This window comes from Taudactylus pleione, unplaced genomic scaffold, assembly GCF_031769625.1.
Source record: "Taudactylus pleione unplaced genomic scaffold, aTauple2 ptg000041l, whole genome shotgun sequence".
Lineage (NCBI taxonomy): Eukaryota > Metazoa > Chordata > Amphibia > Anura > Myobatrachidae > Taudactylus > Taudactylus pleione.
In genome coordinates, this window is record NW_028284443.1 from 56341582 (window position 1) to 56369213 (window position 27632).

Below are 27632 nucleotides of genomic sequence, written 5' to 3' on the forward strand. Positions count from 1 at the left end.
ACCCAAACCCTTAATCCAGCTCTTGAAAACTGTAGATGTGTGTTGTTGTGCCAGAATTTTTTAGAAGTAACATCACTGAACAGGTGGGAGGGCTCAGAGTTCATACCAACTGTCATTACATGCCAACGTGTTGAGATAATTCATATCAGCAGTTGATTTTATTTTTTATATATATAGTTCACATTATGCCACATAAACATATAATTCATTGTGTCATATATCTTTTGTGTACTCTCTCTTTTAGACACATGGGGACAGATTCTCCATCAGATCAAGAAAAGGTGATCGTAGTACTCCATAACTTCAACAGTAAAATTATTAAAGTTCACGTGAGTAGTCTAAGGTTTTCTGCTTTTACATGAACCTGCTTCATCAGATGATACTATAATCTTATATATTATGTGGAAGAGGTTGTCTGTTACCAGGTCAAGAGCCTCTTTTGAAGTTTAATTGTTGGCAATAGAAGGTTGCTGATTTATGAAAGCATTTTCATCCATTTATTATAGGAATACTTACTATGGCTTTACAATAATGTTATTCTCTTCCATGTCCTTTGCTGCAAGCGCCACCCTAATGCCAGTGGCATTCACTTTAAAGGAGAAAATGGGGACAGAATCAGCAGTTTAATTGAAGCTCAAGGCCTTGATTAAAGTCTTTCTCATCTAGACCAATACTAGTAGTATATGTATTATTGCTTGTGAATGAACAAATATAGATACTGACTTTAGGAAATACTGAATGGAAAAAAATATAGGTTCAGTGTCTTCATAATATTGTTCTCAGAATGCAGTACAGAAGAGACCGGCTGTAGATGTGAAGGGCCTGTAATAGCAGGGACAGCCTGCAGGAGATGTAGATAATTGGATGCTGCAGACTGCTGTTGAGGAATGCACAAGCGTGTAGTGGGACACTTCTGGAATTGATGCAAAGTGCAGACCTGCCCAGGTAGTATAATGCTTGAGATGAATACATACAGAATAGGATGCAGAAAGTACTTGCAATTCAGCTAAATGTATATTGAGTCCACTGTAATATGTACTTGTGAGCCTGATTCAGAGATGGACGGAAATGCAGAGCCACATACAAGCGACTGTGCAATTCCCAAATGCAGCAGGAGGTTTTTGTTTTTTTTTGGAAAAGACACCTCCTTGCTTTATCTACGTCATCCCAGCGCTGCGACCGAGGTATCTGAAGCTTACAGAAGTCTGACCGGGTCCTGGCAGCTTGCAAGGCCAGGATGTGCGCTAACCATCAGGTGGTTCCAGGAAGTTGGTAACTGAGTTAGATGCAGATGCACTTTGTAAATGCAGGAATCCAGTTGGCAGATGCAGTTATATGAGAAAATCCAAGATGGACGCACCCATGCTTTGCCGTTGGGTAAACGCCAGACACATATGCAAAAGTGCCAGCGCAGGTTTCAGTGATGCCAAATGCGACTAGGGATTGCATGGATGACAGTGACATGACACCGCTGGACCTGGTAACTTGGGCTAAGACCCTGATTTGTGACAGCACACCCCATCCTATTACAAGTTGCCACTGGACACTTATTGTGTGGTTTAAATGGAAACTTCAGATTAATTCTTTGAATCAAACCTGGAGCATGTACATCAGAGGCATTGATCCAAGCCCTCTTTTCTGGACTGTGACCCTTCCAATTTACAAGATACTGGAGATGGCCATGTCTGAAGTTAAAGTCCATGATGTTCTTGATCTCATATTCCTGTCTGTGCTGGGTCTGAACCTTTGGAGAACCTTGGTTTGGGGAATAAAACTGATTCAGAGGTTTCAAAACTGAAATGTGAAAAGAATTGGGTACCCAAAGATATGGAGGCAACCATAACTTAGAGTAAACTGGATTGATGGCTTGGATGATGCTGAATGGCCTAATGAAGCTGGAAGCAAATTTCATGGATGGCATCCTGAGTCGTAGTTTACGGGTAAACAGCCAGACTCTGTCTCCTGGTCATAGGCTAGGAATGTCTCACCTTTTATCGGCATGAATCTTATAGAACTGGGACAGATATTCTTGTTCTTGTTGCCATTTCTTAGCAAAAGTATTGAGAATTTATTCAGAAGCTGGAACAGATGTTGCAAGTAATGGAGTATTTGCTGGTACCTAGACTGTAGATCATACATTGTGAATGGAGTTGAAGCAGAAGATTTGTGGTACGGTTGATAGGCGCATATTCTGCCAAAGGAAGTAAGTCTGACCAATCATCCTGAGATGACGAGACATATAACCGGAGGAAGGTCTCTAAATATTTATTAACTCGTTTAATCTGCAGAGCGTTACACAAAGATTGCCAAAATTTGGCTACAAACTGGACACCACGATCTGATGCAATTTCTACTGTACACCCGTGAAGGCAGAACATTTCCTTGATGGACAGTTGAGCCGATACTGGAGCTGACAGAAGACCACGAAGAAAAACGAAGTGGGCCATATTTGAAAATCGATCCACTATGACCCATATGGTGGTAAATTTATTAGAGGCAGGCTGGTCAGTCACAAAAATCCACTGAGATATGAGTCCAGGGGGTACTCTGAACTGGCAGAGACAGAAGTGAACCTGTTGGAACTTGTCTGGGGCTTTTTTGCTGAGTACATTTAGAGCAGGCTGCAACAAATTGATCTCATCTTGAAGTATCGGTAATTACGGAGAATAAATTGTGTCTTTCGAACTTCAGATGCCCAGCAAATCTAGAGCAATGAGCCGACTGAAGTACTTTTTTGCGTATATTCTGAAGAATTAATGTTTTCCCCTGAGTAAGGGTGATGGCCGGAGTAGTAGCAGCAATACATTAAAGATTGTTGATGGGATGTTGCTCGAAGACTGCAGAACCTTCATTCTCCATCATAGATTGTGATATGACACTTGTTTGTCAAATCATGAGAAGAATAATGACCAACAGGTTTGATGCAGACTCATGCGTTGTGCTTATTCGAAATGGAGTAACATTTTATGATCTGTGCAAATGGGGATCGGACAGCGTGCCCTTTCCAACAAGTGCCTCCACTCTTCAAGTGCCAGTTTCATAGTGAGCAATTCTTTGTCTCTGATGGCATACTTTCTATCTGCAGGCAGAAATTTCCGATTAAAAGAACTTGCAGTGATGCTTATTGGAGAGAGGACCACACCTACACCAACAGATTATGGGGGTCATTCAGACCCGTTTGCGAGCAAAGGACGCTCGCAAACGGGTCGATGTTGCCCCACTGCGCATGCGCACGACGGAGGGAGCTCCGTCGTGCGCATGTGCGAGACCCGGATAGCGACGGGCTCTCCATCGCTCCGGGTCTCGCACCAAAGGGGGCGTGCTGTCGATGTTGATTGACAGCACGCCCCCTTTGGTGGGTGTGCCAGGGGCGTGACTGCCAGACGAGTCCGTAATGATGTCAGTGGGAGTGATTTTGGCTCTGATAGAGCCAAAATCACTCCTGGGCTTGCGGAAGCGAGACCCTACCGCAGGGTCTCATCGCAAGCCCGATGGTCCCGATGGTCTTTGACCATCGCGACCATCTTTTTGGCCGCTCGCATAAGCTGTGGGTGGTCACCCACAGCCATGCAAGCGGCCAGGAGGCCGCTCCAAATTTAGCTGGGACGGCCCTGATTCAGAGCGAGCGCTCTGGTCAGAGCGTTCAGCTCTGAATCAGGCCCTATGTGTCTACCTCAAGAAAGAACAGGATGGATATGCCTGACTAATTGAGAATGGGAGTTGAGATGAAAGTCTATATCAATTGGTGGAATGTGATTTGGGCTTCTGCTGACCATTTAACTGGGTTTGCCCCCTTTCCTGGTAAGGGTGGTAAATGGTGCAACCACATATAGTACCCCTGGATATATTTAAAATAATTAGAGAAGCCTAAGGAATCTTTGAACTGCCTTTAAGGTGGTGGGCTGAGGCCAATTGAGATTTGTTTGATCTTTGCCTGTATCAATTCGCAGCCCTGACCCAGAGATTATGTATTCAAGGGAAAGAAATGGAGTCCACCTGAAAGACATACTTTTCCAGTTTGCAAAACAACTTTTTGTTTGTAAGCCGACGGATAACCTATTTTACATTATGGCAGTGAGTCTTGATATTAGCAGAAAAGATGAGAATGTCATTTAAATAGCCTATTGGCTGAGCGGGTAATATGAACGTGGCTGCTGAAATCCGATTGGCAGATGCAGTCATGTGCGAACATCCAAGATGACCGCACCCATGCTATGCCGCCACGGAAATTACTGGCAGGGTAAACTGCAGGACCATTCAGAAGTGCCAGCACAGGTCCCGGGGATGCCAGACGCGGCCAGTGAGGGCACAGATGGCAGTGACTTGACACTGCCGGACCCAGCAACTGGGGCTAAGACTCAAATGTGTGATGCACATTACATTAATTGCTCTACTGCATTATTTTAATGCCACCACATTACATTAATAACACCCACCACCTTGTATTACATTTATAGCCCCACTACATAATAATAGTAATCATGTACTTATATAATGCTTTTCTCCCAATAGTCTCGAGCAGTTGGGTCAGCTTTCTTGTGAATGCTCAGTGCTGGCCTGCACCATGAGAGCTTACATCTAAAATTTCAAACCACACGCACACTGGGGTCCATTTTCAGTGGAAGCCATTTAAACAACTAGTTTGTATTGTGAACTGTGAGAAAGAAACTGGAGTACCTGGGGAAGTCCACAAACGCATAATTGAAGCCATGTCCACAGTGCTGTCAGGCAGTAATGCTAACCACTGTACCATCCTGCTGAATAGGCCCCACTAAACTCCACCTTGCTAGCCACTATGGCTCCACATTAAATTAATGACCCTGAATAAATAAAGGAAATAGCTTAAACACACACAACATTAATACCACTCACACACAAATATTACATGAATACCATTCCAACACATAGAAATATCCATTATATTAATACCATCCCACTACATTAACATGGGTTGGGTACGCAATCCAGGCGCTGATAATGCCAGCAGTCAGAATCCCAGCAGCGGATTTCCGACGGTGGAAATCACGATGCATGCAGGTAAGTATTATTACGCTTCCCCTAACCCACCCCTCCTGCAGCCTAACCCTAACCTTCCCTTTCAGCAGCCTGACCCTCCCCTCCCGCAGCCTAACCCTAAGTATCCCCCCTAACCCTAATACTCACCGTCGGGTTTGCAGCCATCGGTATACTAAGCCGGCATTGTGTGCGCTGGGATGATGACTACATTCCCATTAATACCACCCCCTTGCATATATCAATACCACCATCAGCCCCAACATTAAATTAATACCACTCACAATCACACAAAGTACATTATTACAAATAATAGCACCTCCCCCATACACACACATGCATTGATACCACTCCTGACACACACATGTACATTACTGTAATACCATCCACCACACACTACTTTTATCAATATTGGTCTATGGGAAGGTGCCAGACACCAGCAAGAACATCAATGCCAGAGCAAAGACCCACTCCTGCCTTGCCAGCACAACTACGTGTGCAGAATAGGTCCATAAGTTATTGGGCAGGTAGAGACACCTGGCTCATGGGCCAAGGTGGACCTCACACCCTGCACCTGTATAGTTACTATGCCACTGGAAGTTCCCCTTTCGTAAGACACAGTCCGACTGTACAGTGCTTTAAAGGCAATGGGGGAGATTTATTAAGGCTTGGAGAGAGATAAAATACCAACCAATTAGCCCCTGTCATTGTTTAAACACAGTCTGTAAAATGACAGAAGGTGATTGGTTGGTACTTTATCTCTCGCCAAGCTTTGATAAATCTCCCACAATATTTGCTCTTTACCCTGTGCAAGTCAGAGTTCCAGAAATAAATTATTCAGATATATTCTGCAAGTTTTGATGTCCTTAAGCGACCTTACAGCACGAATGACAACAAAACACAATAAAACAATGAACTTGAGCTTCCCTTTGAAGCTCAGTGTAAGCTTATGTGAGCTTGATCACACTACAAGTAATGCACAGTAGGGTTTAGCAAATTCCATTGCCATATGGAAGGTTCAGATTTACTTTGTTTTCATTCTGCTACCCAGGTACAGAAGAAACCAGATCAAGTACATGCAGATCTCCTGAGCAGTGAGCCTGAAGAGAAGACAGGCTTGTGGAATTCAATTATGAGGTACCTAGACTTCTTATTTCATAGCAAATTAAAAGATAAAACAAAGCCTACAATAATCATGTTATGAAGTAATATTACAGAATTTTAGTGTACCAGTTTTCTCTTCTAGGCATTTATGAGTACCTAAACACAACACTGACATAGCTTTCAAAACAGTGGGAGAACATTGCTTACTTTTTTTTTTAGGTGATAACCAGTTCATTCAGATTATGAAAGCGATTTCTTTTTTTTTTTTTCCTTTTAATGTGTACTCGTCACTTTCTCACATAGTGGAAGCAGCTATTTTCTGGTCTTAATCAGTATTCATGACTCGCTATTAACTCAATTGTGTTTAGTGAAGCTGTTTTTCTAAGTTAGTTCATAGAATGAACATTAGTTCAGTCCATATAAAGGCTGAAACTTCCCAACCTCCAAATGCATGGCAAAGTTTGATAGTTCGTAGAACATTTTGTAATCATTGCTATTTGCCACTTCTGAGAAGTTTTGGCAGGTAGCGTTTATCAGTGGCATGGAAAAAGTGGTTAGGGTGGGCTGGTACAAAGTACAGAGTCTGCGACAGTGGTTTCGCCAAGCCCCCAACATGTTTTGGCAACCACAGTGCAGCAGCAGAATAATAGTGTGTATTACACTTAAATCACAATTGCCAGCAACCCGTGCATTTGCGGAGGAAGTGATCTCACCACAAAGACTTCCTATCTTCCTATTCTCCAGAGTCTAAAACATTGCATCAAGGACAAGTTCCCTCTGTGATTAGATATGGTGTGTCCAATTTTCCAAATGTTTTGTGGCCATACCCCCTACACAATTTAATACAGTAATCGGGTTCACACTAAGAGATATCCCAACCTCATAGATGTAATAAACAAGAACAATTTCTAAAGCGCTCTGGGGTACTGGGAATAAGCAAACTAGATGGTGATAACTGAAACTCACATTATACATAAATTAAATCCTCATCAATAAACAAAAGTAATGCATATGGTGTATATGGTCTTGGGATAAACATGTGTGATGTCCGTCTATGTGTCTTCAATGGTTAAACGATGAAGTCAGAATGTTGTTATCAGCAATTCTGGGTATCCTAGGGGATGATAGGCTTAGGGCAGGTACAGTCTATGGACTAAAAATCTGTGGGTAGGGTGGTCTTAAAACGTTGATTGTTAGAATCTGTTGAGCCTGCATGCAAAAATTGTAGGCAGAGTGTTCTCAAAAGGTTTATGGCATAGTCATTGCATATAGGGGGTCATTCAGACCCGCTCGCGAGCAAAGTTCGCTCACAAGCGGGTCGATGTTGTGAGAATGCGCATGCGCACGACGGAGGGAGCTCCGTCGTGCGCATGAGCGAGACCCGGCGAGCGACGAGAAATACGTCGCTCGGGGTCTCGCACCAAAGGGGGTGTGCTGTCGATAGTGACTGACAGCACGCCCCCTTTGGTGGGCGTGCCGGCCAGACGGAGGCGTTCCCATGGGAACGCCTACCGTCTGAGTCTGGCCCCACTGACATCAGTAATGATGTCAGTGGGAGTGACTTTGGCTCTGATAGAGCCAAAATCACTCCTGGGCTTGCGGCAGCGAGACCCTACCGCAAGGGTCTCGTCGCAAGCCCGATGGTCGCGATGGTCTTGACCATCGCGACCATCATCATGGACGCTCGCATAAGCTGTGGGTGGTAACCCACAGCTATGCGAGCGTCAATAAGGCCGCTCCACATTTAAATAGGATGGCCCTGATTCAGAGTGAGCGTTCTGCTCAGAGCGTTCAGCTCTGAATCAGGGCCATAGTCCCCATAGCAGGAGAACCACACAGTTGGTATGTTCATTAGGGTGGTCCACTTTAACATTGTCAAAAACAAAGATGCTTGAATCATGCCAACACATAGACTATTTTTGGCCATTATAATGTAGTAACTTGTGTAACAAATTTTAGCTCTGTACTTTGTAGTTTAGTGGTCACCCAGAAGTTTACTATTTGGAAGCTGACACAAATGGATATTATGGGGTAAATTTACTAAAGTGAGAGATTTTAGAAGTGGAGATGTTGCCCATAGCAACCAATCAGATTCTGGCTATTAACTTCTAGAAGGTGCTAGTTAAATGCTAAGTAGAATCTGATTGGCTGCTATGGGCAACATCTCCACTTCTATAAACTCTCACTTTAGTAAATTTACCCCTATGCTTTCAAATGTCTTCTCATGTATATTCAGCTCTATTGGAGGCCCAGAAGTTGGAATTTTCATCCGCTTTCAGAAAGAATGGAGAAGTATTGATAAAAATGTTTAGAGTGCAGTGGATATTGCCCTCTTCCAAGATCCTGTATTAGACAGATTACGACAGGAAATGTTATAATATTTACCAAACTCACTGGAAAAACAGCAACCAAGAGACGATTATCGAGAGCCTTTGAATTTATCTCTTTTGTTTCTTGGTGGTGGAAATAGCAGGGAAACATTTCAAGCTCCTGGTCCTACTCACCACGCTAGATGGACGGGTAAAGGTAGGTACACTCTGAAAGTATGTCTCTTTCTAAATCAGTTCCACTTATCACCTAGAGAGGCAAACAACATGGTGAATTTGGCTTTGTTTGTAAGAGCCTCATTTATTAATGAGTTTTATCAGTCACATCGAGTGATAAAACTCGTTGCATATGATTGTGCTCCAGCCAATCAACTTGCAACTGTCATCTGTTTGAAAAATGTCAGTTGGGAGCTGATTGGCTGGAGCACCATTTATCATACACAATGAGTTTTATCACTCCTTGTTAATGATAAAAGCCCTATTCATCAAAACTAAACTTCAGTTTATAAGCTAATTTTTACCATAATTATGTATCCCTTGTATTCATTAAAAGGCTTAACGCAGGAGATATGACTAATATCTCCTGGTTAAGTAATTCTCCGTTAATTTCCACACTTCCCATATAGTAATATGGGGATGTCGAAATTCTTGTATTCATCAAAGCCCGAAAATCTTAGATTTTCGGTAATTGATTATGTAAATTTACACCATCTCCAGCTCCCGAAAGCACTCACAAGCTACCGTTTAGATGGCAGCTTGTGTTTTACTTACCTGCTTCCAGCGTGGTCCTTCTCCGACTCTCCATTGCTCACTCCTCAGACTTCCGGCTCCGGCTACAATGTGCTTTCATTGCATGCTGCTGCTGCCGCCGCCGGGAAGCATCTCCCCCTGTTCACCGGTAGCACTTGTAAGAGCTTATTTACTATAAACAGTTGATTCAAGAAGCACTTACAAGTGCTACTAGGAAACAGGGGGAGACACTTCCCGGCAACAGCATCTGTAGCATGAACATAAGAATGTGAAAAAAAAAAAAAATCTGCAGCACCCTCTGCTTGTACCTTTGAAGCCGCTTTTAAGTGTAAGGCAGCCGGGTACACCAGCGGCTGCCGCACATATGAAACCCGGGCAGTCCCGGCCGGGGTGGGGGCTGCGGGGGACATCTAGGAGAGAAGACTGGTCTGGAGCCGCTGCCAATGACACGTGAATGGAACGGACAGCAACCTCTGCTCGTCTCTTTGAAGCCACTTGTAAGTGCAAGGCAGCCGGGTCCACCACATATGGCAGCCGGGTCCAGCACATATGGCACCCGGGCAGGCCGGGGGTGGTTGCGGGGGATGTAGGAGACTGGTCCGGAGCCACCTCCGCTGGCGATGACACCGTGGATGGAGCAGACAGCAGGCAGTGCAGAGGTGATTGAGCAGGCAGACTGAGGACGGCAGGGGATGGACATGTAGGACACGGTCCAGAGCCTCCGCGGCTGCGGAAGACGGAGTGGATGGAGCGGGCAGCAGGCAGTACAGAGGTGATGGAGGGGACAGATGGAGGATGGCAGGGGATGGACATGTAGGAGATGGGTCTGGAGCCGCTGCCGATAACACAGTGGATGGAGCATTCAGCAGGTCTGAGCCAGACATGGCCCTGGGGTACAGATCCCTGCACAACACAGGCAGTGCAGAGTTGATGGAGTGGGCAGACAGAGGACGACAGGGGATGCAGGCAGGGAAAAGTATCTATTTTCCCGAAAAGCTGTCATCACAAAAATGACAGCTTTACAGAATAGATACTAATGTAGAGGAGGAATGATGAATTCCTCCGGTAATTAGGTAGAACTCAATGCGAGTTCTAAACCTAATTATCTCCAAAGGATATTTAGTAATGATGAATAGGCCCCTGAGTCTGGTTTATGTAAAGTATTGGAATGAAGCTCCATTGGGAATTAGAGCACCATATAATGACATCGAGCTCTTAAGTCTCCTATAAATCTACCCTGATATAACAATTGGTAAGAAAGCTTACATTGCTTTTACCAGACACCTCTGGTTTCTTTCTGAACACTTTGTAGCTTTAGCATTTTTTAACAAGTGTGTACGAAAACCAAAAAAAAAATGGTAAAAAAAATCCGAAACGTCCACAGGTACTCAATTTTCCGCGACTTATTCAACTGTCTGAGGACACATATCTATGTCTAGAAAATTTCAATATAGGGCGACCCCTAAATATTGCTTGTTTGGAAATTGTTTTGGTGTACTACCCATTGATGTACTAAGGAACAAAAATAACCTTGTGGAGAAAGAAAATGTTAATGTTTTATTTTGGACCACCCTAATGTTCATAGGTAATCTCCCTGCAAAATTTGGCCAAGTGCCCACTCCCACCCATGCCCCCGCGTGCAGAGTAGGCAAGTCCCCTCGATACAGGGCCAAAAATGTTTCATTTTTACCCTGGCACTTACTGAAAAGATAGCTGCAGTTTTCATAATTCTATACCTCTATAATCATATTATCCTTATAGCTAGTTGTGGAATTTACTATATTAACTGTATCATATACACAAATAAACGTAATTATGAAATTTATATTTTAGCAGTTTATTCAGCAAGATTTCACAGATCCCAGTGTAATTACGACTTGCAGATGTTTCTGCTCTCTGACATTCTGAATTACCTGAATCCATCTTAAAATACAGAATTATAATATCCCAATACTTTCCAGCATTATAATAAATCACCTAATAATGGCCAGAATTGTAATATAAACCAAGTAGCTTCCAGTATTGTTATATTTCTTTTATAATGTCTAGTAATGTAATGCATCCCTCTGATGTACAGTATATTGCAGCCACTAGATCCCCAGTTCCCCCCTCCTCCAGTCTACAGCTGATTTTTGCCCTGGTCTGCTGGAGGCAATTAATCATATTATATCCAAATGTAGCATCATTTAGTCAGTCCTCTTTTAATGTATTTATGCAGGTGCATGGCGTGCCCCAAGCAATGTAACTGAATAAAGAACGAGTACACCAGGTCGATCTCAGCAGTTTTTTGTGTTTATTCCAACATTTCAGTACACTTGTTATCAGTGTATAATATAGGTTTAGGAAGCAAAAATCACAATTATGTTTTCTAGTGTTTATTTCACATCCCACAATGGATTACAGAAAGTATGTTCTATATCCATGGTTATTAAGGTTAGGCTTTAGAAGTGGACAATCTTTCATCATTGGGGCGTTAGTATGGAATATTAGTTGTTATACCATGATATATATGTTGGTAAAAACTCCAAATCAGAATATGGCTATGGTAACAATAGAAACAATGTTAGGATAAAGATATCTTGTTATATAATCTCCCATTTTTACATAGTTGCTTTACCCATATGTCTCAGTCATTAATATGTTTTGAATTGGGGAAGTAGGTGTCGCTAGTTCCTTCACGCACTCACTACCTGCAGCTACTCTCCCGGTAGCCAGCCACGCAGTCGAGGGAAACGGGGCCAGAGTACCCTGGAGCTACATAGACTCCTGAAGTGAAGGGGTGGGACACTTATACCCCTTTCACATCGCCAAAATAACCCAGGTTATTGCCGGGTCGACGTGATTTTAAAAAGCACCAAAATTAATAACCCTGGTCGACCGACCTGGTATTTCAACCCGGGTTAAAAGGAGGGTTAAACACAGGTCGGACCCGGTTTATTTGGCTCTTAAATGGTACAGACCCGGGATATTCGAGCAGGGTCAGAGAAAATAGTGCTGATTGGCTTTTTCCAGTCAGCTGACCAGCTTACACACAGAGCACATGTCTCTGTATTTACATTACTGTCCTGCACTGCACACTTTGGGGAAAAGGCAGCTATTAATAAGCTATATACAGACAGCATAGTGTACTATACTGCATATTACTTTCACTTTGGAGGAATCATGGCAAACTGGAGTGATGAAGAAGTAATGGAGTTGCTGCGGATCAGGCATGAGGAAGAAATATGTAAACAGATAAAAAACTGCACTTTAGTAAATATACCACTCAGACTCCCTGCAGCAAACATATACACAGTAGTCACCCAGGTCACTTGCCCTGCTTGCTCCCTCCAAGCTTCCCCCTAGCTGTTGTAATTTTGTTAGATGAAGGTTATGTGGGAGGTAGAATGCACATGGATAACCTGCAGGCAGCTAGAGGCTACTGCACCTTGATGAAGTCACTGCAATTTGCCTAACTTCTTTTTAGTTCTCACTCACAGCATTTAGAGTGCACCTATTTTAATCCTAGGGAGATCTATACAATATTAATGTGAAATGATTGTTCCCTTTCTAAAAGTAGACCGTTTTTATGCTGTGTTTGGATTAAATGTGTATTTTGTACAAGTGCTCTTAGGCATTTGTGGGAGCTGCACTATGATTAATTAGTTTGTTTCATTCTGCTGCCTATGAAAGCACATAACCAGGTTTGTCTCTGCGGCTCAGAGATTTGTGTTTTCTTACATACTGTAGTGTTATTTGGCCCCAAAATACTGATTACAATGCATTATGGATAAAATGCTGAAAGTATATGGAAACCATCCATCCTGTTATTCTGCAGGCAAAAGCAGTGTTTCCAAACAGTAAATTCACCGGCTTCCATTATAATATTGGTGAGGCTTTAAATGAAAATATATAATCTAATTAAATTTAACTAAACCTTTTTTGCTTTTTGCAGTGAGCTGTATTTGTCGGCACAGGAAAAGGACAAAACCATTAAAATGCATTGATTGCTTTTGCAATACTGCCACATCTTGCTGTAGGAATTAGAGGCGAAACATGTATATATTATTCATTTTGTGTTGTAAAAGACAACAATTATCAGAGTGTATAAGTATATGGCTTATGTGTATGTATATGTGATTGTGAGCTAACTGGCCAGATGGCCTGATTCGTTTGTATACAATGCTAATAATTGCTACATATAAAAATGATAGAACATGAGTTTAAAATTACATGTGCAAATTGTCCAGAAGGGTCATAAATAGTTTCTGTAATGCCTTCAGAAAATGAAGCTTCAAATTCTTGGTGGTCAGTTCAATTGTGGGCGATGCCACACTAATGGTAGCCCCAAGACTGCATATTTTAATATCCAATCCTGTGCTGGTATGAACAAAAAAACCTGTTTTGGTAGTGAATTGTGGACGATACGGTGTGCCATTGCTGGCGAGCCATTGTAATGGCACACTGTGTGTGTGTGAGCAGGATTCGCCCGCTATTGAATTGACCCCTTGGTCTGTTACTATGTATGCCACTTCTCAAAATGGCTACTCAATGTTTTGTGTTTTAATTACTTTTTTGTGCATAAACTCTAATGTATTGTTTCTGGAATTAATAATACAATTGATACTGATTGGATCATTTTTGTCTACAACAAAGAATTAAGCAATTAATTGGCGACAACATTAAGTCTTCACGCAATTTGGTTACAGGTTCTCTCGGTAGTGAAAGGTAAAGATGCGTACGTAGATAAAATAACAAAAGATAAACTTTTTAAAATTATTTCCAGTAACACTTTGCTGCTTAGTAAAAGCAAACCTAGAGTCCCTATCACTTGGTTGTAATTTTTTTGTATTTTAAGTACTTATTTGATAAATATTAACTAGAGAGAATAAGTTTAGGAAATGTAATTTGCTTTCAATACACTAAAAGATGATTTGTACTCATCACTTGTTGAGTTCTGAAAAATAAGGGTATTTCGATCCACATTCAATTTCATGGACCTTTTATTTCATAAACCTGTTAATGCCCTACCAAATCAGGGACAGTTGGCAACCACACAGCATGGCATAATTAGAAATTGTCAGCAACCCAATACATAATAAAACATGGTAAGACCCCCTCATATACAGTGCATCAGGAAAGTATTCACAACGCTTCACTTGTTCCACATTTTATTATGTTACAGCCGGGGTTCCCAACCACGGTCCTCAAGGCACACTAACAGTCCAGGTTTTAAGGATAGCCATAATTGAGCACAAGTGCCTTAATTAGTACCTCAGTTCTTTTGATTTAACCATCTGTGCTTAAGCATGGATATAACTAAAACCTGGACTGTTAGTGTGCCTTGAGGACCGAGGTTGGGAAACCCTGTGTTACAGCCTTATTCCAAAATGGAATAAATTTATGTTTGTCCTCAAAATTCTACACACACTACCCCATAATGACACCGTGTAAAAAGTTTTTTTGAGATTTTTGAAAAATTAATAAAAAACAAAAACTAAGAAATCACATGTACATAAGTATTCACAGCCTTTGCCATGAAGCTCAAAATTGAGTTCAGGTGCATCCTGTTTCCATTGATAATTCTTGAGATGTTCCTACAGCTTAATTGGAGTCCACCTGTGGTAAATTCAGTTGATTGGGCATGATTTTGAAAGGCATACACCTGTCTATATAAGGTCCCACACTTGACAGTGCATGTCAGAGCACAAACCAAGCATGAAGTCCAAGGAATTGTCTGTAGACATCCGAGACAGGATTGTCTCGAGGCACAAATCTGGTGAAGGGTACAGTAAAATTTCTGTTGCTTTGAAGGTCCCAATGAGCACAGTGGCCTCCTTCATCCGTAAATGGAAGAAGTTCGGAACCACCAAGACTCTTCCTAGAGTTGGCCGACTGTCTAAACTGAGCGATCGGGGGAGAAGGGCCCTAGTCAGGGAGGTGACCAAGAACCCGATGATCACTCTGTCAGAGCTACAGCAGTCCTCCATGGAGAGAGGAGAACCTTCCAGAAGGACAACCATCTCTGCAGCAATCCACCAATCAGACCTGTATGGTAGAGTGGCCAGACGGAAGCCACTCCTTAGTTAAAAGCTTGCCAAAATGCACCTGACGGACTCTCAGACCACAATGAGACAAAGATTAAACTCTTTGGCATGAATGCCAAGCGTTATGTTTGGAGGAAACCAGGCACCGCTCATCACCAGGCCAATACCATCCCTACAGTGAAGCATGGTGGTGGCATAGAGGGAAAGATGAATGTAGCAATGTACAGAGACATCCTGGATGAAAACCTGCTCCAGAGCGCTCTTGACCTCAGACTGGGGCGACGTTTCATCTTTCAGCAGGACAACAACCCTAAGCACACAGCCAAAATATATAAGGAGTGGCTTCAGGACAACTCTGTGAATGTCCTTGAGTGGTCCAGCCAGAGCACAGACTTGAGTCCAATTGCACATCTCTGGAGAGATCTGAAAATGGCTGAGCGATGCTTCCCATCCAACCTGATGGAGCTTGAGAGGTGCTGCAATGGGCAAAACTGCCCAAAGATAGGTGTGCCAAGCTTGTGGCATCATACTCAAAAAGACTTGAGTCTGTAATTGCCGCCAAAGGTGCATCAACAAAGTATTGAGTAAAGGTTGTGAATACTTATGTACATGTGATTTCTTAGGTTGTTTTTTTTTCTTTATTAAATTTGCAAAAATCGCAAAAAAACTTTTTAAAAGTTGTCATTATGGGGTATTGTGTATAGAATTTTGAGGACAAATATGAATTTATTCCATTTTGGAGTAAAGCTGTAACATTACAAAATGTGGAAAAAGTGAAGCGTTGTGAATACTTTGCGGATGCACTGTATACAATAAATACTGGTAATGCTGACAAACTTGCCCCACAAAATCCTAGTAGTTGGTTAATTAGTAAGCACATATATATGAACACTTTACTGTTACAAAGGGGAGAATGTACATTTATTTGTAGGGTTTATTATTGTTTTCATTGTTGGGGAAGATACATTTTAATAATAATAAATTATGTGTTGAAATGTTTGCAAGGATTTATTAAGAATATAGGAATTCAAAAATTTTATGCAAGTAAATCTCTAAAAATGGCAGCTCCAATGTATTTGAAAATAAGTCAGATTAAACCTTAATGCAATGTATAGAGTAGACATTGGTGAAAGTGTGAAATGCCGCTCATTGGCATGTTGAACATTTGAACGGTTGTGGGTCTGCCTAGTAGTGGGTATAGAAATGTGGAGTGCTGGACTCAACTTAATGCAGCTTGTCTGAAATAAATCTCTTATCCTGTACATAGACCTTTATTATGTATATTATATTACACTTTATAAACTCATCTTAACAGAGTTTGAGCAATAAATCACTGAGGATAAAGGGGTTTGGCTGTTAATTGTTGCCCTAAATAAATTTGATAAGACAGTATGTGGTTTTCTGTAATATAGTAATTTAATTTGTATCAAATCTGACTTGATGAGTTAAAACTCCCAGCATCAATGTGTCTGTTATAAAACAGCATACATACTGTAAAAGTCACTGTTGTTCTTAACCCTTGTTCACTTTCAAACACAATTAACTTGGAGATTCCTTACCATGAAAAATAACATATTTGTTTTGTGTAAAGCTTTACAGGTGCAATGAATGCAGAAGCACAAGAAAAGAAATATGACATACTAAATATCTTCACTGTTGCATCAGGGCACCTGTATGAGCGGTTTCTCAGGTAAGGATATAATATATTAAGAAACCCGGTAAATAATTCATTCAGCACATGAAGAATCTTTAATTACATTTCATTGTTTTACTATTGGAAGCATGAGAATATTTTATGAGCTATTTAAATTTTTGATTTTGTCGGGGGGGGGGGGGGGGTTTAATTGGTATTAACAAACCTTCAGTTCAAGTACATTTTCATTGTGTAACATATGCATTATTCAAAAGGAATTGTTTAAGTACTTATTCTATGTCAGATGATAATGTAAGGATGAAATCAATGTCCACTTTGTCAACAAAGAGGCAATTTGGACAAGTTACGCTACTATCATAACAGAAGGGGAATATGATCAAGAAGCTAGCTTTAAACATTTTAATGACAAATAAAATAATAAATAACTTACATCAAATATAGTAGCAAAATCTTTGTGTTTTATTCTGAACAGTCAGAGGAGTCACTGCTGCAGTCACCAGTACCCCAAACTTGGAAGTCAATATTGGGAAATCGGAAGTTACATTTTCAGCTCACCATGTGTGCCAGGGACATTCCCGATTAAGCCACATGATTGTCCCTTTTTAATGGTCCATGGGATAACATATTTGTAACCCTTAAAATACTTTTCTACAAGGTTTTCATTAAATATCAAAATTTAAAATTTATAACTCATTATAGAAGTACATCCACCCACACATTTATAGAAGTACATCCACCCACACATTTATAGAAGTACATCCACCCACACATTTATAGAAGTACATCCACCCACACATTTATAGAAGTACATCCACCCAGACATTTATAGAAGTACATCCACCCACACATTTATAGAAGTACATCCACCCACACATTTATAGAAGTACATCCACCCACACATTTATAGAAGTACATCCACCCACACATTTATAGAAGTACATCCACACACACATTTATAGAAGTACATCCACCCAGACATTTATAGAAGTACATCCACCCAGACATTTATAGAAGTACATCCACACACACATTTATAGAAGTACATCCACACACTAAGCGCATTAGAGAACATATATTTGGGAAAAATAATGATTTTTTTTTTTTAAACTATTTTCAGTCCTAATTTCTATTACATCACTTGTTTTGCATCTTTTTATTAATAAACAAATTACTCAAAAAGAAAAAGTAACTATAATAATCAATATATATTTTCAGCTTTATATCTTGCTGTATAGATCATAAACCATTGACTATTCAATACATATGAAAGCTTAACAATTCCTATTTAATGCAGACTACAGTATTTGAAGAAAAAACACTGGTGCTATAACTGACACACAATCACCAATGAATATCAAGGTGGAAAAAATATAATGGTAATTATTTGAGGAAAAGCATAATGTTAAACATTTCATTAAATTGGTGGCCATCTGGGCAAGTGGCCTGGACAAGCATGGAGTAAAACGCAAATTAACACATTTCAGCCTGTATATCCTGGCTAATCATCCTGTGGCCACTGGAAGACTCCTGTTACTTCTTTGCAGCGGATTTTCTCTTGCTGAACTAGTGCTGTTTTTGCTGGGCTCTGGTGTCTTCTGCATGTCTCTCCCCACCGCGTTGTGCAGCCTTGGGGCCTACTCCTGTTGCAGAATCTGGCCTGCCATCTTGTCACTCTGCCTGATTCTCCACTGTATTATCTGATTCTTCCAGCAATCGGTAGCTCCTGCGTCTGACACCAGAAGCATAATTTCATACCTGGAGCCCGAAGGCAAGATAGTTGTTGGTGCCCCCTCCACTCCGCTTACATTCACTACCAACACCTCAGTCCCAGCAGCAGTCTCATCCACTCTCCCTAAACCACATTCACTACCAACACACCAGCAGCAGCCAGTCACACACTCTCCTCCCCCTGCATTAATTTTCAACACCCTGCAGCACCCAGACACACAATCTCCTTCCCCTGCATTCACTGCCAATACCCAAACGGCACCCAGACACATACCCTTACCCACCTTCATTCAGTACTAATAACTTAGCAGCACCCAGAGACACCCTACTCCATATATTTACTGTAAATATCCTGCAGGATCCAGACTCACCCCCCCCCCCATCCATATTCACTAGTAACACCCTAGTGACTCCCCGCAACACACTCTCTCTCCCTTGCATTCACTCCTTTCCTGAAGTCACTACTATCACCCCAGCAGCACCCAGACACACAATATATCCCTTAAATTTACTTACAACACCCCAGCAGCTCCCAGACGCACTATTCCCACCTGCATTCACTGCTAATACCCCAACAGCACCCAGACACATACTCTCCAACAATGCATTCACTACCAACACTCCAGCTCTGCACCGAGACACACTCTCTCCTCTTCTGCACTCTCTGCCAACACCTCAGTAGCACTCAGACACACATCCTTCCCCTCTGCATATAGTGCTTACACCCTAGCAGCACCCGGGCACACACACTCTCTCTCCCCCTGCATTCACTACCAACTCTCGAGTAGCAGCACCTAGACATCCACTCCTACCCCAATTAAATACCAAAACCTTAGCACACAAACGCTACCTGTTGCTGATCAAGGTCTTCCGTTCTTGCTATTTGCTGCTCCCATAGCAACAGCAGTGGCAGGAGGTCCCGCATGTATGAGGGAGAAAAACCAACAAAGGAGGGAACGACCATGCATTCCAGTCTCTGCCTTGCCCCTTTTATGTACATTGGTGCTGGAGATCCAGGGTGGGGGCCTTAGGAAAGGGAGGAACCCATGGCACATACCCCCTCTGCTCCCTGCTTATTCGTGCTCTCGGGCTCATAAAGCAGAACCTGGAGCAATGGAGGATGTCAGTGTACCCCTTTAGAGTTGGCAACTGGAGGCAACCACCTTCCATTGTCTCCTCTAAGTACCCCCCTGGCTGAGCGGACTCCTGGGTGCCGCTGCTAGCTTCTGGCTGCTTCTCTACTGATTCGCTGTGATAATGATTGCTGAACGGACCTCCCGACCACCGTGGCTATCTGGAGAGCTGGTCTTCGCTCCTGTGTAGATCCTGGTGCTGCTGCTTTTACTGCTGTTTCTTCTGCCTACCTTTTGAGAATCTGGTAATGTGGGAATCTCCTGAACCTATTGGGAGATAAATGGTACTGTATTTACACTCCTTACTACTTCTCTTGCAGCCCTGGTCTCCTATTCAGCACTACCCTCTGGACTTTTGCTTTATAGCTTTTTCTCTTGGAATTATTCTGTGCCTCTTTGGGTCGTAAGGTACTGTGCTTCTCCTTCCTGCTGTTTACCTTCCAGCCCAGGTCTCCTTTGCAGTGCTATCCTCTGGACTTTTATGTTTTTGCTGACACTTACCTCCTGTTATGGTCAAATCTTCTCTGGGCACCATGGAAAGACTCCTTCAAGCCATTATCACCTCAGAATGGAGGGTGGTGTATCAGGTGGAGGCTCTGCGTGTTTACTTGTCTCTTATATGTCAGGATATGAGACTTGCGCGTGTTCGGATTGCTGAGACAAAGAATACTATTTTCTCCCTTGCGTCCTGTAATGCTTTTGCCAGTGTTCAGCTGACCCCCTTGGAATCTCAGAGGGTGGCACATCAGAACAAACAAGTACAGAGATGTCTTCATGATAGCCCTCTCTCCTGCTCCTTGTTGTTTCCTCTTCACCTATGAGTGGTTTCGGCAGGCAGTAATTATTTCTTTGACTGTTCTCGGGAGGTAGTGGCCTGGCTCGGGCTACGGACTTTGGACTGGGATGATCCTCGTTAAATGACTTCAGTGCACCTGAGTTTTTACCCTTGTTTGATTTTGTCTGCCTACCTTATTAATGCTTTCTTAATGCTTCATTATCTGTATCTGTTTTTCAATTCTGGCTACGGATATCTCCTGTATTTAACTTTTCTTCATCCACTAGTATATATCCAGGGTTTAATCTGTGATCCTATTATCCTGTTCATCTATATTTTATATTTGGTTGGGTTACTTTGTTGACATCAGTGCGACTCGGTCATTTGTTAGGTGTTAATGTATATATGCATTGCAATGTTCCTCGAGCTGAGGGCCTGATTCTGAGATTTACGCAGTGCCGACATTTACACAGATCAAGCGATTGTTTTTCAATTGCGCTCACACAGAGGATTCATTCGCAAGGTGAGTGACAGGTAGTCTGCATTTGGGGGAGGTAAAGGGTTGGTTAGTCAAACACAGGTGTTTGACCATTTAAATGCCATTTCATGGACGTGCATAAATTAGCCATTGCGATCTCCTTTGCAGTATGAGGGTTCTTTTTATTATCCTAGTATCTACATGAGATAGTGCTATGTGTTTATCCTTGTATTCCTGCACATTGGCCATGTACCTAATTATTTAGCTTCTTGTATTTTTGTGGGTGTAAACTTCTAAATTTGTAAATGTCCACATTTGTTTTTTGTAAATCATGTTTATCTAAAGGTTTATAACTCCTATATTCCTCCCTTCTTAGCAATGTTAACTTTAACTCCCAATCATGATGCATATCCGGTTTGAGTAAAATGGGTTACAATTTGGAACCCTATCCAAAATTTATGAGTGTATGGATTTGTATATGTACTGTATTTGCAGTCTATTTTCTCTATCCTGTCTTTGGAATATTCCTTATATTATTTATATGCTCAAGTCAATATATTTTTTAATGTTATAATTATCTTTCCTATGTACTTAACATATCAATAAGAAAATCACACAATTTTTAAAAAACATTTTATTGTTGGATTGCCAAAAACAGTACAGTTGAGCAATAAAGCGAAAATAACGTAATTTGACAATAAATAAAACATTCTGTTTTGTATTTCTTTTGAAATATGGAAGGTAAAATATTTGGTATTCATTGGGAATGAACATTTGACTGTATCTGAAAAAACATATGCTTCTATATGTATTGTTTTACAAGAGCTAATATACTATAACACACTAAGGACCGTATTCAATTAGCAGCGAAAAAGTGCAGTTTGGAGAAAAGTTTTCGCCGATTTGGACTTTTCACCTGTTTACAACTTATCTCCGTATTCAATTAGTTTTCCCCTAAGCCGAAAAAAACAGGAGAAAATTTAGGCATGCAAAATGGAAGTGCAAAATCACTATTTTGGGGTGCAAATGTGGGGATTTGGTCCAGAAACTTTTGGACACGCCCCCTCCGCCCTTAATGACTAATCACTCCAAAAAACTTTAAAGAAAATTGAGGAGACCCCAAAAATGACGTAATTTTTGGGGTGAAAATTAAAAAAAGTGTTGGAAAATTGGTAAAAAAGTGGTACTTTGGGTTAGTATATGGTTGTGACAGGTGTTTTGGGGATTGCACGAGGCTGCAGCAGGTGTATTTTCACTTTAGAGGCATCAAAATATGCTAGTACCCATTTTCATGTATTCCAAATTTGACTTCAGTACTTATTTTTCCCACAAAAAATAGCTTTCTAGAATTTTTCAGCACTTATGCATATAGCAGCAAATTCTGACACTTTAAATTTAAGAACACAAAACACTTTTATTAGGGCTATTAGAACACTTCTATATTGATTTCTGCTGTTAGTGCAGGTTTTTCTGGAGTACAGACTGATTTCCCCAAAATCTTAGGCGAAATCGGCCAATAGCGAAACTGTCGAAAAGTCCCTGTTTGCCTTTTTGCGCCTTTTGGAATTTAATACGGAGATAAGCGGGAGTGCGCATGGAAAAAGTATCTCCTAAGAACAGGTGAATGCGGCGAAAACATCGCGGATTGGCTTTTCCTGGCTAATTGAATTCAGCACTAAGGTGGAGATTAACAAAATCTCATGTGTTTTGCCGGTATTATGTGCAATTCATACACTGATATTTACCGAATACAAAACTGCACATGAAAGTGTCCGTTCTGAAGCCGTACACATGTAAAGCGTGAAAATCTTGCAAAGTAGTAAGTTGCGGTTTGCAAAACTGCAAAACAAACCGCCTGAGAAAATGGCTTTTAAAATGTCTGCAGGTATAAAAAGTTCCTTGTGTACTAATATTCACCAGCAGCTGTGAACCAAGGGTCAGGTATCAGTCACTATTGAAATTGGTAGTGAGGTTTTAATGCTAAAAATATTGTGTCTGGAATTCTCCTTTAATAACAAATTCTTACAATGTACTTTAAGGGGAGAATTTATGAAGCAGCGGCTTCTGTAAGCCGCTACTTCCCGGCAGGTTGTGGGTCCATATTTAAAACTGCACCCGCAGTCAGTGTAAAGCCTGGGGTGCTTTACATTGACTCCGGCTGCCATTTGAAATACTCGCAACTCGCCAAAAAGCAGCGGCTTACAGAAGCCGCTGCTTCATTAATTCTCCCCTAAGTCTCTTCACTTTAATTGTTAATATATCATTCAAATGCGAAACACAGGAACAGAACTCAATTACAGAATTGTTTGTTTACAGCTTTATTTTAGGTACCAATAAAACTTGCTGCAGGTATTCAATATTTTAGAGCATTAATATTTTAGAACAGATTTTGTAATATACTTAGTAGAAAACTTATTTAAGTGTGCATTTTTAAAAAAATCATTGTTTCAAGCTCTACATCATCTTCAGTCGGGAATTGCAAAATGGGGTTTTAATATCAAATTGTATCTAACTGAAATTGATTTTTTTGACACCTTAAATCTACTGTTTGTACATTCACCAGCAAAACAACCATAAAGACGTGCTTATAAGCTCAGCTATGGAAACAAGACAAAAACAGGAGCAAGAATATACTGGAAGAAATCTCCATGTATTCTACATAGGCAAATGTCATTATATGACATGATTGACAGCTGATTGGGAGTAAAGATTCCAGTTTGTTGTAATGTTTGGTGAAGTATGATACAATAATCATGTCAGTGTGAGTTATGAAATATATACTTAACAGTCCCCTTACAAATTTAAAAACTAGGAGAATTATTGTAATGCAGGAACTCAGACATATTCCACAACAGTGCAGTGTGTGTTTGGGGGTGGGGGAGAGTAAAATGTACTGCAGTGTATAATGGGTAAGGGGTTAGCAAGAGAAGAGAGTGTTGGATAACAGAATGTCTGCTTTGTTAAACTTATCATTTAAACGTGTTTTCTGCTTTACAAGTTAGTAATGCATTTAATTTTCCTTTGATGGTATCAGTATGTGTGAGGAGACCCAGAGAACAACTAAACAGGGTGACCAGGTGATTCTCTAGAGAGGAAGGTTCCTCAGTGGCAAATTGCTTCTTTCTTCTTCGGGTTCCATAGGGTCCACAGGAATTACCTTGGGGTATGTGGTTGGAGTGATCCAGGCACCAAACAGTTACAAGCTTTAGCTCCCAGGATGCACTGGGTCCTCCTCCATATATACCCCGCCCCTGGCTACAGGTACTTAGTTTTTTGTTGGTGCGCAGGATCAGTGCACCTTGTAGACAGGGGACTGCCCGGGCAGTTTCAAAAGATTCTTATACATCCCCGTCATTCTGACTGAGCTGTATTTTGCTGTCGCTGACCACAAGAAAGACACATACAGTATGTGCCTTTTTGGAGATGCTTCACTGGCGGTTGTTTGAGCTCCTGATGCAAAATGAGAACAATGATGATCAGCAGCCACTTGTGATGGCTGGAATGCCTCTTAATTCCTCACAGTTATACTAATACTATAGCATACAGATGTGTCCTCATACACTATTGCTGCAGTTGCGCCAAATAGCCCTTCTCTGCGCCAGGTCCTGTGCGACTCTGCCTACAATGAGCATATTTCTTGCTTGAATGTATGTCTTAGTAGCAGTGTGATGCAGCAAACCTGTTTAGTGAGACTACACTGATTAAATTACTAAGTGACACTTGTACATCTGTGTACAACGGAGTCCGAATCTGTATATGAAGTGCTATGATGCAGCTGCCGCAGCTTTTTTTTTTTACACTCTAAATTCCATTGTACAGATTGAGATTATAGCACTCTTAATTTCCCCCTCAATGATGTCTCTTCTAAAGTGGCTGGATGTTACTGTGTCAAGTTTTGGTAAATTGCTTGAGGATAGTTATACTTGAATTCTGCTGGTCATCCCACCATTAAAAGCACTACGATTGTCTACATTGTATAATGATGCACAGTAGTTATTTAAAATGTAAATTATATTACTGCGATAGTATTAAGGGGTCCATTTATCACCCTTAATGAACTGGATGACATGGGAAACTCTTTGTGCCTTAAACTGAGGTACAAACATAGTGTCCGCCTTGTAACTCTATTCATAGAAATGCTGGCCAAGCCAGCAAAGGAAATTTTCCATTATTTCTAAATAAGATGCTATTACGTTCACATTTAGCAGCCAAGAGTTTTTGGTAATGCTTTTTAGAGGGTTTTTGTCTGTGTAGTAATTTGAGTGATTATACAGTGGAGGAATTTTTTTATTTTCTAAGCACTGTTTTTGCTGGGTTGCACTACTAATTATTCTATCTCAAATCACTCTTTTTGTGAGCTTCCCATTCTATGGTTATACTGGTGTCACTACCAGATGTTATTGTTTGGCAGTCCAGAATTTTCAATGGAGTATCTTTTAACCTCTGTGCGATTCTGTTGTGAGGAGAACAAATTAAGATATGACAATGGAGTGGTCAGACCAGGGATTAGTTAGAAACTGGTCTAATTTACTTTGAAATGAAACCACATCTCCTGGTGTGAACCAAGCACATAAAGGTGCTTATGGCTACCCTTGCCAGTCTGGATAAATTTTGTGTATATAGCCAGCTCTGCAAGCTACGCAAAATCTTGTCTTTATGGGCATATGCGGTTTCATTTGAGATTCAAATTTGACACAACTCAGCATAAGCCTCTGTAAGCTTAATAATATGTATAAAAATAAACCTTATACCAGAACCAAGGTACAGTTAAGAAACAGAAGATTGTCCTAAATTATATGATCATTGAAGGAAGAACAGAGTAAAGCCGGGGTACACATTAAACATCCTGGCAATCTTAACCATATGGTCAGGGCAATTACCCGTTACCCCGGACCATGCAAGATTGCCAGTACACACTAGGGGGTAAATTTACTAATGTGAGAGTTTTTAGAAGTGAGTTTTAGAAAAGATGTTGCCCATAGCAACCAATCAGATTCTACTTAACATTTAACTAGCACCTTCTAGAAGATCATAGCTAGAATCTGATTGGTTGCTATGGGCAACATCTCTTCTAAAACTCACTTCTAAAAACTCTGACTTTAGTAAATTTACCCCTAGACCACAGGTTCTCAAACTCAGTCCTCAGGACCCTAAACAGTACGTGTTTTCCAGGTCTCCTCACAGAATCACAATGAAATAATTATCTCCACCTGAGGATCTTTCAATGTGTCAGTTAGTAATGACCTCACCTGTGCACCTGGTAGGTGACCTGGAAAAAATGAGCTGGTTGGGGTACTGGGGACAGAAATGATCACTCGTTCCGCCCTTCAGTAACCACTTAACTGGCTAATATTTAAAAAAAAAAACGTTCACAAAATTGTAAAAAAAAAATTATTAGCTAATCACGCAAATAAGAGATATTTACACCTAATTCAACATAATTTCTTTAAAAAAAAATGTTAAAGCAAGTTTATATAGCTATTAATTACACAATGTGATGAAAAAAAATTACCATTTTGGGGACATTTTTGAAAAAAATTACTTTCTAGTTTTAAAAAATAAGCTGGGAATAGACGGAGTGGAGGTTAGGTGTGTGTGTGTGTATATATATATATATATATATATATATATATATATATATATATATCCAAATACTCGCCACTATAGCCTAAATAGCTGCAAATGTGTGGCCGGTGCCTTCCTCCAACAATACAAAAGTGCACAGCAATATTGGTGGCACTCAGACCACCTGAGTGCCACCTTTATTGCTGTGTACAGGATTTTCCACCTGACTCAGAGGCAAAACGTCATCCTCCCGCTGTCGGATTCTCACGGCTTTTGAATTATATAAAGTTTCCCGCAATCGGCGCCATTTTAACTCTGGCTGTGGAGAGAGAAGCTAGCAGACGTGTAGTCAGTCAATGTCAGTCACTCAGTGTGTGTGTCCAGTTGGAGTCTTGGCCTGAAGGCTGCTGCTGTGTTGTCCATACAGGGGCCTAGGCTGCAGTATATAAAGTGGGACTTCCTTCAGTGGGTGCTGCAGCTGCTGTGTCAATTAACTGTGGCTGCTGCTGTGTTTTTGTCCTGTCCATCAGACTAGGGCTGCAGTCCATAAAGGGGTGCCGTGTTGTCCAGGGGGGGGGGGTGCTCTGTCAATTAGGGGTGCTCTTCCCACTGTAAAAAATTTTTTGTTTTTTTTCATTCTTTTTTTTTTTCTTGCGTGTGTGTGTGCGTTAGCAACTTAGTTGCGCTATTATTGTCCGGTGACACTGCCGCAGTTTATCGTCCACGTATTTGCGACTTTGCAGGGGGTCTGTCCACACGTGACAGGGGTGCTTTTTTGTCCATAAAGAAGGGATGCTGTCTGTGTTGTTCATCAAGGGGCTGCTGCCTCATTCAGGGGTGCTCTTCCCCAGTGTCAAAAAAATAAGTGTTTTTTTGTGTGTGTGCGTTAGCAACTTAGCTGCGCTATTATTGTTTGGTGACACTGTCGTCCAGACCGCAGTTTATTGTCCACGTATTGTGACACTATAAGTCATAGCGCAGTGTGTTAGTCTTATTCATAAAAAATATTGTGACACTGCAAGTGGTAGCGTAGTGTTTTACTCATAAAAAATATTGTGACACTAAGTGGTAGCGCAGTC

General features: G+C 41.2%; 1 protein-coding gene across 4 annotated transcripts in view; it reads left to right on the top strand.

Annotated features, from left to right (window-relative positions):
• Positions 1 to 27632, top strand: part of UGGT2 (UDP-glucose glycoprotein glucosyltransferase 2) — a 428047-nt gene that overhangs the window by 324143 nt on the left and 76272 nt on the right. For all 4 annotated transcript variants that reach the window (XM_088458942.1, XM_088458958.1, XM_088458949.1 and 1 more), the window contains exons 30-32: positions 245 to 329; positions 6065 to 6150; positions 16812 to 16910. In XM_088458942.1, the coding sequence (XP_088315068.1) occupies positions 245 to 329; positions 6065 to 6150; positions 16812 to 16910 (270 nt within the window). The remainder of the gene's footprint in view (positions 1 to 244; positions 330 to 6064; positions 6151 to 16811; positions 16911 to 27632) is intronic.